At 36.7% G+C, this 18,165-nt stretch overlaps 3 protein-coding genes across 5 annotated transcripts; all 3 read right to left on the bottom strand.

Annotated features, from left to right (window-relative positions):
* Positions 1-916: 916 nt before the first annotated feature.
* Positions 917-6,747, bottom strand: LOC103406873 (probable glycosyltransferase At3g42180). Of its 3 annotated transcripts, XM_070813786.1 has the most exons (4): positions 6,730-6,747; positions 2,193-2,326; positions 1,679-2,042; positions 917-1,579 (listed from the first exon to the last, which is right to left on the bottom strand). In XM_070813786.1, exons 3-4 carry the CDS (start codon positions 2,027-2,029, stop codon positions 917-919), a joined length of 1,014 nt encoding a protein of 337 aa, XP_070669887.1. In that variant the 5' UTR covers positions 2,030-2,042; positions 2,193-2,326; positions 6,730-6,747. The 3 variants fall into 3 exon arrangements, with proteins under 3 accessions (XP_070669887.1, XP_070669885.1, XP_070669890.1); XM_070813784.1 differs by lacking the exon at positions 6,730-6,747 and having other exon boundaries at positions 2,193-2,338; XM_070813789.1 differs by lacking the exon at positions 6,730-6,747 and having other exon boundaries at positions 1,679-2,043; positions 2,227-2,332.
* LOC103426577 (heptahelical transmembrane protein 1) lies at positions 5,763-8,807 on the bottom strand. The gene is made up of 4 exons (XM_008364666.4): positions 8,284-8,807; positions 7,816-7,908; positions 6,807-6,855; positions 5,763-6,668 (listed from the first exon to the last, which is right to left on the bottom strand). The coding sequence occupies exons 1-4, from the start codon at positions 8,622-8,624 to the stop codon at positions 5,973-5,975; spliced, it is 1,179 nt and encodes a 392-aa protein (XP_008362888.3). The 5' UTR covers positions 8,625-8,807; the 3' UTR covers positions 5,763-5,972.
* Positions 8,808-11,870: 3,063 nt separating this feature from the next.
* On the bottom strand, positions 11,871-17,803 carry LOC103447799 (probable sucrose-phosphate synthase 1). Its single transcript, XM_008387006.4, has 13 exons — positions 17,374-17,803; positions 17,173-17,262; positions 16,523-16,764; positions 16,145-16,208; positions 15,315-16,013; positions 15,004-15,120; positions 14,721-14,852; positions 14,416-14,592; positions 14,164-14,217; positions 13,999-14,061; positions 12,961-13,896; positions 12,630-12,757; positions 11,871-12,364 (listed from the first exon to the last, which is right to left on the bottom strand). Exons 1-13 carry the CDS (start codon positions 17,557-17,559, stop codon positions 12,085-12,087), a joined length of 3,168 nt encoding a protein of 1,055 aa, XP_008385228.2. The 5' UTR covers positions 17,560-17,803; the 3' UTR covers positions 11,871-12,084.
* Between the last annotated feature and the right edge of the window lie 362 nt (positions 17,804-18,165).

The raw sequence follows: 18,165 nt of genomic DNA, 5'->3' as shown, positions 1-18,165 counted from the left end.
TCACCTTAAAAAATTGGGAGTTTTAACGAAAAGTCCGCGGTACTGTTCACTTTAACGAAAAACCACATTTTTACACTAAAAAGTCAAACCTGGTACTATTCATTTTACCCTTTATTTTGTCCTTATCATTAAAACTCAAAGTTTTCAAGCCATTTTCATTAGTTTTTCTTAAAAAATTAGCTCTACAAAATCAATTAAATTAGGAATTGTTTAACTGTTCAATCAACATTGTCAAAATTGAAGTGTTTAAGTGAGAAACATGATTCCGTCATATGTAAAAGTGTTAGATAACTAAACAATTTCGGATTTAGTTATTTCTTTGCAAAAATAATCTTTAGTTGGTGATAGAGAAAATTATTAAGATCGTTATTTAACATTGCATAATGAGAAAGAGAATAGAAAAGGTAAAGTGAGAAAATTTCACAATAAGAAGATTGCTTGTATTCATCTCTAACTAAAATACCTACCATGGGAGTTGTAGTATGCATGGTGCTGGATTTGTACATGACCTACAGGTGATGAGTGGACTAATTAATTAAGTCGATTAACAAAGATTAATTACTCAGTTAATTATGTGAGGAGTGGACTAATTAATTAAGTCGATTAACAAAGATCAATTACTCAGTTTATCATGTGATTAAAGGTCAAATAGTGTCTAGCTAGTAGACTACCTTGCCTAATTAAGCAAGTTGTGGGATTCTTTACTTGCATATGTAGCTAGGTCTCACGTGAGTTCTACATATCCCTGCATGAGAAAATGAGGTTGGTTTTATTATAAAACCAAAGTTGTGTCCCATTAATTATTGCTGACAAAATTTTATATCCAAGAAAGACTATAGACCGATCAGATACCGTAAAAATTAACAAGGGATTAAAAAAATTACACAAGGTGATGACTATGTTGATGAATCATGATCTAAGTTTCGAGCTTAGAGTTAAGTCGTCTCAGCCACACCGAGTGAAGAATCATGTGAATTAGGTCAAATGGCTCAGAAGGCCGATTAAGCACAAAATGCCTCTTAACTTGGGAAACTCTCTTCTGCATTTTCAGATAATTTTCATACGGAATTGCTCTTAAGATGGTCTTAATATCTGGTATCTTGGCAACCGGAATTTGTACTGAAAATTGGCTCCAATCAAGGGCATCACTGAAAGGCAATGTATAATTGTCAGAAATTAAAACAGGCACACATCCTGCATGAATTGCCTCCACAGCTCTTGGACTTGCCACTTCATACCCACTAGGGCACAAGCAATACTTGCTCTGACCCATTAGTTTTGTGTAGTTTTGGTCCTGGAGGAGCTTCTCATGGACTTGAACTTCATCATCTTTGCCCTTCCAATAATCCAGCAAGATGGGTCGAATTGGTCCGTGGACTCTGCCGGCAAAGAATGCTAAAATCCGGCGGTTGTTTGGGGCCTGACCTAAATCTGGTGGTCCAAGCTCTCGAGGGGGTACATAAACTTCAGGTAGTGAGACATCTATTTTGGGTCGAAATCCTTCCGAAGTATTGGCATTGCAAAGAACCCTAATAAAGTTTTTGAAGAGTTTAGGTTGGCCTGCTGAAATCTCCGGTGCCTAAAATATGGTAAATTATTAGTTGACGTGATGTATACACACACAATTTATCATTTATCGAAATGTGATACCAACATGTAGGGTTCAGTAAAGCATTACCCAATCGTGACATGATGCCATGAAATGATCAGCGCCGTTGCTTCGATTCCAATACCGATACTTATTTGCAACGATGCCAATGTAGTCGATGACTACCCGCTGCAAGCGATCACGACGGTAGTCTTGTTTTCCGGTGATAGGTAAGTAAACATATTCGATAATGTTGGCAACACTGAAGGGAAGGAAGAATGTGTGAGCCTCATCAGGATGCGTAGCCCTGAAGGGGTTATCCATCCTCTCCATTTCATCTATGAAGTGTCCTTCAATGCCGTAAATGTTTTTCATTGGACCAATGTGTAGTAATGGTAGCTCTCCTTCCTTGTATGTCCACACCTTGAACCTCTTCCTCATCTCTATGTGACTCCTGATGATTAGCATCACAATTATTATGATAAAATTATCTTGATCGTGAAATGATGAAATTGGTTACTTTTTCTAACATGATAAAAAATTGTGTAATGTTTTGAGAAGAAAATAATAGTAAGTAGTGGTTAATTAGCAATATATACTCAACTGGTGAAAAGCATAAGGGTTTTTGTAAACGCTTCCTCTTGGGATAAAAGTCTCTTCTCTCTCTGAACTATAGTTCCTAGACTGAATTGCTTTGCGGATTGCTGCACGTGCTTCAGATAAATCTTCTTCGATTCTCTCCACACTAGTCTTATTCTAATCATAGAACACAAAAAAGTTGTATAATTAGTCAAGACAAGTTAAGTTACCAAATACGTAATTATAACAAAGCTTAATTTTGGTTCCATGCACTAACCTTGTGCGTACTAATCCTTCGATTCATGGAATTTTCCAGAATCCCATCGAAAGAAACGTGTGGTAGGGCTGTGTAGTAGTTCTTTTTACGATTGAAAGACATAGCTAAAGAGGAAATCAAGGGATCATTATTGAGATGGTTTTCAGGGAAAGGTGATAAGGTTAGGTGGAAGAAGAGAAGAAACAAGAACGTTACTAACAAAAAAATTACTGTGGGAGATCGGAAGGCGCCTCCGGTAGGTGTAGTAGTAGTAGTTGTCGTCGTCATATGGTAGTGATTGATTTTTCTAGGTCCATTGATTAACATATATACGTACGTAAGCGTACAATCTTTCACTTTCTTTGTCATTAATTTTCTGTTAAACATAGATTGCATTAAGCCGGAGGAACAAGGAAAAAGACGGTAAAAACAAAGCCAAAGACGGCCCCTGAGGCTAGCTAATAAAGGAGAAACAGATCGAGGCTTAGGAGGTGAAACCAACCCATGCACGAAGAAGAAAACAACAAAATAAAACAAGGGTTTTGATAGAGAAATGTATCCAACATAGGTATATCTACAAGAACAAATCTCTGTAGTTAATTCATTATAGTATATCTAGCTAGTTCATTTTCTATTTAATCACTTTCTAATACATGAGGATTCTACATATTGTATTTGATCACTTTCTAATACATGAGGATTCAACATATTGTATTTAATCACTTTCTTATACTTCAGGATTCTACATACAATGATATGACTCACTTTTATAATTAGAAATGTGTCAACAAGTGTATCAATTTTGTGCGTCAAAATAAAATTACTGTTTGGTAACTTTAAGTACCACATTAATTAATTACTATGTATTGGAATAATAGGGTCATGTTTTGAGTACCACATTAATTAACTAATATGTATTGGAATAATAGGATCATGTTTTGACTTTAAAAAATATTCTTGGGTTTTTGCATGACTGGGTACATGTTGATCATCATCGACCTTCTAGTATAAACTATAGAGTATCGACTTTGGAACTGATTGACTAAACTTGATCCCAAGAGGTATATATATTGAGAACTTAACAAGCTAGCTAGTCCAACTCATTTGTTTATCAATTTTTGGGGTTTAATTTGTAAAGGCTATAATCCCAATAAGGGATATATAAGTGAATACCTTTGGATCACCAATTTATTGTCGAGACTGCTGCCTTTTGATTGAATTGAAAGTAATGTTCTGTTTAAAGGTGACTCTCCAACTAGATCGATAATCCCGATACAGATATAAAATCTAATGGTATCATGGAACTATGTATATATATGTTCAAATGCAGGATTTATTTATTTTTATTGAGTTTATATGTAGGACTTTTTTTTAATAAGAAAATAAGATAATAGATAGTGTGATCGCGATCACACCCAATTCAAATAAGAAGGCTTTTTCTGGCCACAAAAGGCAAAGCCTTATCCCAAACATGGAAATTATTAAAATTCAAAGTGCTAATGACTGCATTCGTCAAGATATTCGCCTCCGTGTATACATAGTTCCATGAAATGACTTCAAAAGCAGTCGCTAACCACATTATGTCTTCAATGATGTTCCTCAGCCGCCAAGGGGTAGAGCAGATTCCTTTACTTGCATCGATAACTAGTTTAGAATCACCTTCACGCAAGCTTTCTTGAATCCCTTTCCTTTACCCAACCAAAAAGCATCCCTCAAAGCTAAAGCCTCGGCTACAAAAATGCTATTCTCTCCCAGGCTTCTTGCTCCAGCGACAAAAGGCAAACCATCTTCATTTCTGATCACAAAGTCGGCCGCGGCCTTGGAGTTGATAACAGAACCATCAAAGTTGATTTTCAGCAGCCCTCTTTGAGGAGGTTCGCATCTAATTTTCAGATTTTATTTTCTAGCCAACTTAACTCCATTGTTAGGTTTGCCAGCAGAATAAAAAGGCTTTACTAAGGCTAGAAAGTTTCTCTTTACCTGAATCATCAAGCTCATGTAACCATTCCAACAATCCCAAACGATTGTTATCATTTACAGGTGATATATCCGGGATTGTAGCCCAAACATGTCTTGCAAATTTGCAGTTGATAAACAAGTGATCTTGATCTCCATTATCTGTGGTACATAAAGGACAGTTAGGACAAATTGAATTAATGTGTTTGTTTAACCTTGCCCGAGTTTGCAACCAAGTGTTAGTACCTTCCACATTCTTGATAACAGTTGATGTCTAGTATTGGTACCTTTGATACTTTTTTGAATCTAAGTAGCTGACTTTACAAAGAAATTATCATTAGCATTCAGGCCCCAACAAAAGGAACCATTACCTCATTTAAGGGCAAAGAGATACTACAAATTTGGTTAACAATATCATCAACAAGCTGTAAAAGTGAGACTTTTAGGATTCAGGGAAAAAATGGTTTTGACTTTTTGTACAACTTTTTAAGTATAAGGTACTTAGTTGATGAGTGGTCTGGGTTTAACAGTTTAAGTGGCAAATGTGGCATATATAACAAGACCTGTAACAAATTAGGGATAAAAGAACGAGTAAATTCTACGTTTGTTGATGTCAATATACTAATTTATTTGCATGGATGGTCAAACCTCGGTTAATAACATTAAAGAAAGTTGAGGTTTCTATCAAAATATAATGTTATGCTATCTTTTTTAACTTTTTGATATAAACCAACTCCAGGTCCTCACAATTAGCATCAAAACTTATATATTAGCACCCACACTCCACGTCCTCACAATTATGTATTCATCACTTATCCTATATTTGGACGAGAGATTTTAAAATTTTATGAAATTTTTATATCAATTGTTGAAAATGAACTATTCAAGCACAATCCTAAAAATGCACTACAAACATACTAAACAAAGAACTTTCGGAAGAAACTTCCATCAGATTTATAATGAGTTTAGTTATTTTAAGACATATAGCCTAAGTTTTATAGAAATTGAAATTCGCTCATGCAAACACACCACAGTAGGGTCTTCTAAATAATTTGTGTCTTGACTCTAAATAAATAGAGGTGGCTTGACCATTTGTGTGACCACTCTTCTCGACCCCAATTTGATTCCATCTCCAATGCTTGAATTCCTTCTTTATTAGAAATATCGTAAGGATGGCATAGTCGGGCATGATCAGAAGGAGAACATGGATTTATATGTTCTAATTTCATGCAAAGAGTGTGATTATTCGTGTTTCAATTTCTCAGTACAGTTTCTACTTTCATGGATGAGAAACTGAGAATCTTGTTAATTCATAACTGAATCTAATTCTAGCCTAATCAACATATGATCATTCAGTGTAATTGTTTAAATCACAGAACAAAATTTTCAACTTTTCGTTTTCCTGGAATTCTTCTAAGTAAAAAACACAATGCATGACAACCTCTGCTTCTCCTCTAAGCTGGCTATCAACAAATCAATAATTTTCCCCTACCCCATCAATACAAATCAAGAGGCTCAACCCTCAACCTACTGCAACCCATAAAAAAGAAAGCTAAGTTCCTTCTTGCTGGTATGTGACGTAGTATTTAGATTTTAATTGTTGTCACATCCAAAGCTATTTCGCCAGTCTAGCAGTACAAGGATGGCACCATAATGCGCCAACGCACCCAAAACCACCAAAACATGAAAAATCTGATGGCTGTGCCCTGCCAAATCAAACCACCCCGGCCTCCATCTCTCCGGAATCCGAGTGACATAAAATCCAGTCCCCGTCAAATAGAAAAATGCCATGGCAGCCTCGTATACTAGAGTGAGGTTGCGCTTTGGATTCCCCCAGTTCACAACGCTGCCATGGATGGCGGGGACGATACCAAACAACCCCATAGACGCAAACAACAAGGCGCGAAACTTGCGAAACTCGCTGCTAGAGAGCTGTGGCGAGAGCAATGTCACGATGGTGAAAATGCCCATGACTGTTATGCCGCCAAGGTAGATGAACTGCCAGCGCGAGTCGCATTGGAAGATGTAGTAGATGGGAGGGAAGAAAGAGGTGATGATCATGGTGGTGATGCCGGCGTAGTCTATGCGGAGGAGCATGAGGTTTAATGGGTGTGAGTGACATGAAAAGAGGTGGCAAATGGTGCTTGAGAGGAGGCAGAACATAGAGCCGGCGAGGAACACATAAAATGGCCAATATATCACGCCCATTTCAGCTGATGGTGCTGATGATGCAAATTCCATATCCTGAGATGTCATTTGCTTCAAATTGATAAGATTTGTTGTCATCCCCTGTTAAATTTATATGTTGATTAATTTTCGAAATCATATATCAAGGAGATGTTGTGATCACAAGAAGTGGCGATCTTATTTGAATACTATAATAATACTATAGCATTAGGAACTTCATTAGAAATTAAAGTCAATTACCGAAATGAAATTACGGGAGACATTTTTGACTCCGCTAATAGGCGTGGACCTGTATCATACAATACAAATTAAATGAGAACGGGAGAACTAACTTGCATGATTAAGAGCTCGTTTTAAGTGTTTTTTTTAGAATTCAATTACATTTTCCCTAATGATTTGATTCCAAAAAAAATTTCTACCATAAGCGCTTTTAGCCATTTTAAAAGCACTTCCAGAACGAGCTCTAAGAGTTTAGTTTCCTAGCTGCTCAAGTACTTAATTATCACTTAAAATATTATACATCATTGTGTACTATACATCACATTTGTGATTGGCCAAAACGCTTATACTATATAAAATACATTGATGTATAGTATACATTATCTCTTACTTAAACAATCTAGATTCTTCAGCTGTTAAATTCTCTGAAAATTTTAAGAGCAAACCCAACAATTATATATAGATTTAGCAATTTATATTATGCATTGATGGGATGTACTCTAAAATCATAGGGTTTTTGAAGTCTTAAGACTAAAATGTATGGAATAATTATTTATATGTATGGTTGCAATTATTTATTAAAAATGAAGCTAGTAAATTATTTTTAACAGAAAGAGAGATTTTCTAATAATTTTAGGGAATTGTTATTGGCACTCCAAAAAACTCATTCTACACTCTAAACTTTCTATATTTGGAAAGAAAAATACATTTGTGAGGAGTGTAGAATGAAATTTTTGGAGTGCCAATAACATTTCCCTAATTTTATCCAAAAGCATTTATCATATGCTCAAAGTCAGAGATTCTATGTTTGATTCCTTATTTTCCAACCATTGCTTGTATAAAAAAAAAAAAATTATTCACAAAAAGATAAAATTCAAATTAGTGTTGCCAAGTTTCTAATTTCATGATCAGTCATTGTCCTTTTGTGATTCTAATTTTAAATTAGTGATATCAGATACAAATAGAAAAAAATTCAAAGTTGCCAAAAACAGAATTAGAAAGAGTAAAAGAAAGAAAATCCCCAACCAACCTGGCAAAAAAGCCAAGGAGATCCGCTACCTGAGGCACTTCCAACAAATTCGCCATAGTCAAACCCAGAAACAGAACAAACCCGATCAAATGCCTGTAATTAATTAAAAAATAAATAAAAAAAATTCAGAGAAAATACAAAAATTATTGAAACCATTAAATTCTGAAGGAATTAAACAAGAAAACCCTTCAACTAAAATTCTTTTTTTTTAATTTTTTTTAAAGAAGTACGATATTCATTAAAAATGAGAACACATACAAAGTAAAAGGAAAGTGTGCATAAAAGGGCCTTGATGAAAAAACCTTGCCTGAGAATCAGCAAGCATATCAGAAGGGTTCTCAACCCTTCAACTAAAATCTAAATTTAACAAATAACATTGAAATTCGAATAATTAATGAAGAAATTAACCAAGAAAAATAAACAAATTTGGATTGAAAATTGATCATAACATAATTAAAAAAAACGTACGTCCAAACGTTAAGGGTTTCGTTATGCCACCGGAAAACGCTAAACAAAGCTTCCGGGAGAGACCAATCGGCCCGGTAGTAATTGAGTATGAACTCATTGTCCTTCATGTACTCCGGCAACTCCCAATACGACATCAACCCGTACTGCTTCGGGTTTGCCTTGTTTTGCTTCTTCTTTTTCTTCCTTCTCCTCTTGTTCTTAATATTGTCTACAGAAGAAATGTTACGGATTAGGGTTTGTTGATTCTTCATTTCGTCTTCTACTTGTTTCGCAGAAGCGGGAGTTGTTTGTTTTGATGAATATCTCATCCTGGCAAGAGCTCCTCCTTCCTTGGGACTCATTGTCGCCGGACAAAATAATCACAAGGAGGTTGTGGAGGGAGGAGGGCTTTCGCATCAGAGAGAGAGAGAGACAGACGAATTTGGATTTGTAGGTTTACAAAATTTATATGGAGAGGGACGGGGTTATGGTTTTGAAGATCCGGAGGATTGGATGGGATAACGGGGATGCCTATTTAGTACAGTTGGAGGTTGCTCAACTGAACCAACCAACCGCCAGCTTATACAATTTAATTTTTAATGTTTGGATTACACGAAACTAAAAAAGATGAAATGCATGGATTGACAAAGACATTTTTGCAAGTCTGGGAAATATAAGCACTTGATGTATTATTTCACGTGTTATAATAAACATGGATAAGATAATTTACGTTTATAATTTGAGTCAAATAATAACGTCATGTGACAGTATTTTGAATATATATTATATATATATATATATATATATATGGAAGAATTGTTTGCATGGATAATGGTGGCGTGGGGCGAGCAGCTAGCTTGGCAATGTAGGCATGGTTGGTTGGTTCAGTAATCCATACCCAAATTATTAAAGAACGCATGACGTCTTTTCATTACGTTCACACCAAAACAAAACTGATCAACCAATTGACATGAAAACCCACTTTTAATTTGTTTAATTCTCATTCTCACGTTCCTAATCAGTATATTAATTAAAAAAATTAACATATATACATAATACATGTATAATATAAGAGATTTTTCAGTGTAACCGGTATACTTGATTGTACACTACGTGTCATTATACAAAGAGTGAGATATGTGTGTTAAAAAGTTAATAACTTAAAAAATAAAATTTCTCATCACTTATACGAAAACACGTAGTGTACATTCATATTTCGGTCGCAACGAAAAATTTCTCATATAATATATCTTATGGCTCGTGGATCGATGCAATGGTGTCACCCATTTGTATGACAAAATTTGCCTCGTTGCTTCCTGATCGTGGATGATCAAGGATGAGTTCCGATGCATGGTAATTTCATTTTTTTTTTTTTGGAAACTGGTAATTTCATCTTACATACAAACCTAACGACTTGTTTTTAGTGAAAAATAAGGGTATGTTCATTAACGCTTTGTAAAACAATTTTTTGTTTTCTAAATAAAAAACGGGTGAAAAATATGTTCAGTAGATTGATTTGTGAAAGTATACGTGAAATCGAAAAGCGTAGGAAATAATATTCAGCATAAGTTCTTTAGATGTTTCCGTTGCTTTTCAAAAATAGTTTTCAAAATAACAAAAAAATAAAAGGTATATTATAAAACAAGTTACAGTTTGATTATAAAAAAAATCATGTTTGTCATCACTACCATCACTAATGCCACCATCACCATCTTTGACATTTTGTTCCAAAACGTATTTTAAACGTTTTTATTCTTAAACTAAATTGTTAGACAAATTCTCAAATATAAAAATGCAAATTCTATTTGTTGTTTTCGTTTTACAAACGAATGGACGAACCCTAAAGAGTTTCCAACCTCGAACTTTTTATCTTATTCCTACCCATTATCCTACACGCCATCAATACTGCGCCTTCTTACCAACCTAACTATTAACTTGCAAGCATACTTTTCATTTGGTTTTTGGTCAAGATCGAAGACGATAAATTGATTTCGATTTATTAACTATGGCTGCACGTCAATATTTCAAATATTTCATCATAATTACGAAGAAATAAAACAGCCATGAGATAATGTTGGTTAACAACTTCCCATATAACATAATTTGGTTTTTCCTTTCGTAATGTTTTTTGTTCAAACTAGTTGGGGAGAAATCTAATATATTCAATCTCGACCGGGAAGAAGCTGTACATTAGATATTCAGTGGCATAGCCAGAAATTCATGCCAGGAGGAGCCTTTAAACTAATGAAAGAAATTAGAAAAAAAATTAGTAATATCATGGAAAATTTGAATCAAACAAGAGTGATGGAGCTTTAAAATTTGTATGAAAAAATTAGTATTGAGAGATATCATAGTAAATAGAACCTGTGTTGACATCTAACGCAACATTGATAATAGCGTTATAACTAGCTCAAACTATTATTACGATATTTTTCTTTTAATATTATTGAATCTTCCTCTCGAATATATATACCTCGTTTTATATGAACTAACAAAAAAATAAGTTATTATTACGATACTTTTTTTTTAATATCATTCAATCTTTCTCCTGAATATATATATACCTTGTTTTACATGAACTAACAAAAAAATAATTGGTTTAAAAGAAATCAGAATGTTAGCAGAAGGGTAGTTATATATGGTAATTGGTAAAAAAAAATACCAAAAAGTAGCTTTCCATCAGCAGGCGTTGACCCCAGACCTAATGAAACCTTTAAAACCTGACATACCAACACACCACATGCACATGATTACAAAAATTACTACATAATCGATATAAATTTATTTCCAGGATGGGCCCTGGACTACCCTAGTCTCCATGTGGCTCTGCCACTGTAGATATTACGTTTCATAAAATCAATATCTTCTTCGAATCTCGTAATCCGAAGTCAACGGGCCAAAAAAACCGGACAACTCATTCTAAATCTTACAATCCCATTAGTACATCACACTGGCATATCTCACACAAACCAAAGATACAAATCTCTCTCTCCCTCTTTTAAATGATTCGAATTTCTCGATTTATCAATTCCGAACTGCGAGATCCGAATAAGATCTGAATTCGTTTTGATAAATACATTGTGACCCTACGGACACGTGCTCTTCCATGGAAGTTTAACAATGGCACGTCTACAAGTGTACTCGAGGAGGAGACCCACACTTTTGCAAATATTAACACGAGATCAATTTACAAAAAACGGATTTACTGGGACACCAAGAAAAAGATTTGGAACACCATAAAACAGGTTCAAAACGATTTTGACATCCCAATCCAATAATGCAATTTTTCTTCACATAGCAATGCATATTAATGGATTGAACGCCACAAGACGATGAACAAGACCTTGTTCCAAGTAAATCTTCTCCACAAACAAATATTGATCCAAATCCACATCTTTCATAATCTACTCTTGGAGAGAGGAATCAATGATACGAAAACACCAAAATTGTGACATCTCATGTCAACACTATAATGTTAATATGTGACCGCACGCCACTATGACGGTGTACATGTCCATGAAAATTGCTCTCCTGGTTTTGAGTCATGGCATCAACAGCTAAGTAAAGGCAAGCTACGGATAAACATAAGAAATCGCGCAGAGAGATCGTCCTCTTCCAAATCTCCACATATATTGACTATTTTTATTTCTTAACTAAAAATATAGCCAGAAAATAACAAAAGGTTTAAATTTGATGAAAATACAAGTATTGAGCTTTATGTAATCCCCCGGCAAACGAATTTTCGGGGAGGGGCGGCAAAAGGTTCAAGATATAGAAAAAAAAAACTGCTCATGGGGAAGGCTTTACAAATAATGCACACTTCTAGTTCTTGAGAACTCCTAGTTTCTCCAAGGAAGCACGGATATCGTCGCTCCCGCAACCTTCACTGGTCTGAACTATGTTGGGGGTGTCGAGTGCCAGGACATCGGATAGAGGGTAGTTGCGGTTATTGTGGAGTTGACTGATTGCATTGCTGCCAACTCCCTTGAGTACTACACTTTGGTGCAGTCCACCGAGCAATCCTTCGTAGTCCGTGTCCCCGCACTCTCCAGCGAGAACCACCACTTTCGATAAGTCTACCCCCCATCGGAGATATAAATACCTGAAGCAAATGCTTGTTTCAGTGATCAAAGATTCAAAGCAATTCCAAAGCAGTTTTACAATTTTACTAAACCAACAATCGTTTGGATTTGTCGACAACAGGACATTAGCATTCACTTTATTACTTTTGAGTGGTACCTGTAATTAGATTCTACCAGACTGTTACCGTGGACGTGATGAGTTCATTCTGGTCCGATAAACCATAAAGCGAAAATTCACTATAAATTAAGTCAATAGTGCAGATAAGTAATGCATAAATACTGTACCTGAGGGCTTGAGAACGAGAGGCCAATACTGGAATTACGTTCACTCTGGTCCCGTTTTGGCAGTAAATTACATGGCATCGTAAAGCCTGAATCCTCAGCACCTTCCGAAGCTCCTTTACCGGGGGTAACTGCAAAGATAAAATAAAAGAATTTCCGATGATGTACATCCAATGTACTACACTATAAAATATTACATGCTTCAATAAAAACTCTTAAGGGCAATTTTTATCATTAATTGAAGTTGCCCAGCGTATCAACGTACCAATGATTTTCTCATTAATTTAAGAATTCATACCAAACTGATCCAGAATCAAAATTGATGAACACTTACCTTTCCTGGTGCCTGCACTTTAAAAGCATAACAATAGTCAGTTGAAAGTTGATCAGCTGCAGAAACAATTGCCTCACTCCCAGTCTTCTTATCATTAACTGAAGTTGCCCAGCGTAACAATGTCTTCCTCAATCCTTCTCCACCCCAACGGTATTCAATGTGTGAATGGTAATAAAAGTCGACCGCAAAGGGGCGATCCTCAGAATTAATAGATGGATAGTAGAGGTCACTGCCACTGTTACAAATATATGCATCAAAATCTTTAGGGTTCAAGCCCCCGAAAACCAGAAATGAACGTATCTCGATTATGGTCAAGGATGTTGACAATATGAATCCTACAGAGCCTTCATCCTTTTCCTTTCCCATAGCCTCAAAAATATTTTTTGTAATTTCATTAAGTTCTGTAACGGTTTCACAATCCACAGAAATGACGATAAGATGTTTCCTCCTCCTCAAAACTGGGAACTTTCCAGCATTGTTATGGTCTGCTTTCTCAGAGATCCCAGCCTTCCGCGTGTCCCTTGAAATACCCCTTGACCATGCCAAAACAGCACTCTCTATTTTACTTCTTCTGTCAGCAGTATTTCCTTCCGAATCTAAACTATCATTTACACTAGTTCCGCTCTTTTCTACATCCATTGAAAACTTCAAGTTCAAAGATAAATCCTGTATATCTCTCAAGGAATCACTAGGGGATTCTGATTCTGAAGTGTCTCCTCCATCCTCACTTCTATGCCACTGTGGTTGCCTCTGTTTGCAACTGGCTATTCGGGATAGATAAGTTTTGCAGTGCTCAGGCCACGAAAATAGGTGAATGTTCTTCAACCCATTCTGCCGACATCTTGCCCAAAGCTGCTTATCCGCAACAAGCTTCAGGAGAGCATCAGCAATAGACTGCTGATCATGAGGATCAATAAGAAGACCATTGTCAAGCACCTGCAGAAACAACTCCAATCAGTTTTGGAATTCCGAAGACAATTCAATGTACAATAAAGTAGAAACTTTTATTAATTCTTTACGACCAATGAGCAGGCATACCTGATGTATATCAACAGGGCCTCCATTTTTTGTGGCAACAATAGGTAAACCATGAGCAGCTGCCTGTACAATGAAAGCGCAGAAGTTAAACTCGTTTGTGAAAAAAGAACAAGAAATCATAAATAGTGAAATACACAAAACTCTTGATAAGTTTTAGACTCGCACCTCAATTAAAGTGAGTCCAAAGGGCTCAATGAAAGCTGGATTAATGAAAACACCCTGCAAAAAGCATTAGCAGGACAAGTTTTATGTTAAGTAGACTAAGAGTTGATTCTTGTTTTTGGGCATGAAATAGTAGCTAATGATATTAAACTAAACGCCACAATAAAATGAGAGTAATGGTAAATTTTTAGTATCTACAAAATAAAAATAATTTTACAAGAGCACGGCAGGTATACAATGTTGAACGATAGGTACCTTTGTCTTTGCTGCTAGACGATATATATCGGGAACATCAGATTGTTTGTGGTGTTTGGGGTATGCGACTTGCCCATACAAATCATATTTGTCAATCAGCTTGAGCACTGAGAGAAGAAGAGAAGCACTTGTGCTTGACATTTCATCAATTCCATCACGGTTACCCATAATGAGTGTCTGCAGAGTACAGAGGAAAAGAAAAAGGTTAAACAAATGACATTGGCTCAGCAACAAAGCCAATCAGTGGATCGGATAGAACACAAAGGTATCTGCAGCAAGAAAGTGCATTAAGGATTCTAACATACAAGGTTGGCAAGCTCTCTTAGTGGACGACATTCTCCAAATGCCTTGACCAAAGTTGTAATGTTCTTTTTCGGATCTGGTCTAGCAAGGGCAAGAATCATCGGCTTGCGAGGATTGGTAAAGAAACGCATTATCTGCATCATGAAATAATTCGGTTGGCACCAGTCAATGCATAATTCATGAAAACACAAGGCTTGAAAGTTACAAAGCAGGACGTATTGAAACTGACTCATCAGCTATACTTTGAAAGAAATCAGAGTAAAATAAATTAAGAATAACTAGCACCTCAGGCCAAATAGGTGGGTCTGGAGAAGTTGGATGGTCTTCATTTGCCTCTGTTTCAGCATCCATATCACCATCATGCGGAACAATATGATGGAACTCCATTCCAGGAGGAATTACCTGCACAGAGCTACAAATTCGTAAGATATGTTTATAAATCGAGCAAGCCATGAGTACCTTTTAAACAGTGCTGATCAGGGTAGCAAAAAAAACCACTCAGAAGCATACCCTACTCAAATTGGGCCTTTTTTCAAGTCCTCCCCTAGAGTTATGGAAAAGCATTCAACAAGAATATGAAAGATCTCAGTACTTACCACCATGCGGGGCATGATCCTTCCATAACAGCTCACATTACGCCTCATCCTAGCTCGTAGTTTACGCTCCAGTATTGGATCAAAACCATCATACAACCGCCATTGCTCTTCTATCTCCTGTCTAGTGCTGGTAATAACTATTTCGGAGGCATCAAGGGCTAACTCCTCTGCCTCTATCCGACGCATTATTTTATATGTTTTGTTTATCTCATCCCTTGAAAGTCGGCTTTGCTTTAAAAGTTGCTCCAACTTATCTCGGCCAAGTGAGTGGCCAGTAAAAAGCATCGGTACATTTAAAGCCCCAGATAGAAGGGCAGCAGAGTCACCAGCATCTGCATAATGCCCATGGATGGCAACAGGCCAGACTGGCTTTCCGCCACCAATTTGTTCACCCAAAACTTTGGACATTTGCATTATGTGGTTCAATGCACCATCAACAAATTCAGGGATGTGTGGCCAGAGTTCTTCTTTGGGAATGTATTTATCTTTGGGACCAAATGGTATACGAATGATATAAGAACCACTGCTCTCCCCTATCTCTTCTTCAAAACCTTCTGCATTTATTGGAGTCAGCATCTCTGTTGGCTCACCATAACTCCAGTCTACATCCGGCGATGACACTTGTCTTGTTAGCAGATCAACTCGGTACACTCCTGGCGTGGTGCCCAATGCCCGTGCAAGTTCTACTACATACTTAACCTAAATGAAAATAAACCCAGTATTATACAGGTATAGCTATATAAGCTAACACAGAATGAATTACTATATCAAACAAATGTGCAGTGCAATAAGAGACCGGGAGTGAAACCACATAAACAACAAAATATTACCTGACCACCAGTATCAGAGTCACGACCGAGCTCCATTTGTTCACCTCGTATGAGACCATGAAGGCTGCATGAATACTTGTCTTCAGAAACATTATTAAGAAAACAAAAAAATTGATGCAGACCCTGTATCATATTCCGTACAACTCAAAATTGAGAGAGATAGATACTGAAAGCAAGTTAAACTACTATAAAGTTCTCTGTGGCAGCAAAATTGATGCAACTCAAAGCATGTTAAATTATCACTTCCATGCTTCCATTAAATACTGAAAGCATGGTTATATTATCTAATATTATCATTTGAGATGCCATGCAACACTGACCAATAATTCATAGCCATGATTACACACAAAACTTAAAACATTAAAGTTCAGTTCATGCCTTATTAGTACAATGTATAGCTTTTTCCCCTTCTGCTGGCTAATCCATGTCTCCATCGCGTCAACGGAGTTAATTCTAGGCAGTCTTCCTCTGTGACTATCACCGTGAGATGATATGTCACTCACTGTATCTCCCTTCTCTCCCTCAGACAAGTCTTCAGACATATCAGCAGTAGCTTCTCTGCGACCTCTTTCGCGTTCAAGACGGCGTTTGGCTATCCGTTGAGCTTCTTCTCCCTCAAGCTGCACAAGAATAGACAGTGAGAAGAAAAATATCACATTTTAACAAAGTCGTCATAAGCTTTCTCTACTCTTTCTTTCGATTTCCACCTAAAATTACCGTCTCATTCGTTAAATAATGCGTATTCATGAATCAGCATTCTCCAAAATCCAAAATCGAAAAGACCCTCCAAACAATTTGTACTTCGCAACAATTACAAATTAAAAGGAGCAAACTTTACATAAAACATTCGATTTAACATTCACCCCGAAAAACTATTGTTATTATTATTATTATATACTAATGCAGAAACAAATCCAGCAATCTTAGCTTCCGAGTTATCAGCACACGAATCAAAGAGGCACAAATCTCACAAAGAACAATCTATATCGAAAATTTACAACCCGAAAAGTAAGCGAAAAGCAACAAACCTGCTTCTTCTGGCGAGCCAAGTTCCAAATCCGCCAGCACAAATTCTCCAATCTGGTGTTCCTCTCCTGGGGACTCCTCGTCGCCGAAGCCTGCCATTGGTTCCCACACATCATCATCAATCAAACAGAAAACAGAGCAGAAACAAAACTAAGAGAAAAAAAAAAAAGAGAGGGGAGGGAGAGAGAAAGAGTGAGACTTACGCGAACCCAGGAGCGATGGAGATCTGTCTCATCGAAGCCGGTGATAACCTCCTCGACGAAGTATCGGGTGGGACTGAAGTGTCCTCTCTCCCTTAGCAACAACGACGACTTGGCATCGTCGACGAGTCCCGGTCCCACGTCCAGAATCGCCTCCAGGTAACTGTTTATCCAATCGTTCCCCGCCATTAATCACCAAATCTGAGCTTTTCACCGTCTGCTGCTTCGGCAGCTGATTCCAATTGCGAATTTAGTGTGAGAGAGAGAGAGAGAGACAGAGAGAGAGTTGTGGACGGTGGAGGAGAGTGAGAAATGGAAATAGGGTTTTATGCATGTGAATGCGACTGTTGGAGGGGGAGGAGGTGGCGGTGGCTTTGACAACGATCTTCTCTGTTTTGTTTTTGTCTAAATAGTCCTCTATCGACATTTGTTTGACTAATCAAGGACCTTAAATTATAAGAAATTACTTTCTAGTCAAAAGGACACTTCAAAATTTAGGACAAAAAATCCATCAAAGTAAAAGATTTGAACCAATTTTTTTGGTGGATTTAAATACATTTTGTAAAATTCGGCCCGCATAAAGCTTAACTCCAACAACCTGCTTTATTCAAGGCATACTACTCTACTTACACTTAAAGTGCCAGTTTGGCTTCTTCTCGGGTGGTCATTTATAAGAGACACGAATGAAAGAGAAGTTAAAAGTGATCCCTTGTTGAAACAAAAGTTAATATATATCAACCTCTTAGCACGATCTAGCGCGTAACGATTGAGTCTTTTTGTTACAAATACAATGTC

The sequence above is a fragment of the Malus domestica genome, chromosome 02 (genome assembly GCF_042453785.1).
Source record: "Malus domestica chromosome 02, GDT2T_hap1".
Classification (NCBI taxonomy): domain Eukaryota; kingdom Viridiplantae; phylum Streptophyta; class Magnoliopsida; order Rosales; family Rosaceae; genus Malus; species Malus domestica.
The sequence above is the reverse complement of the archived record's forward strand: the minus strand, read 5'-3'. Positions and strand labels throughout refer to the sequence as shown.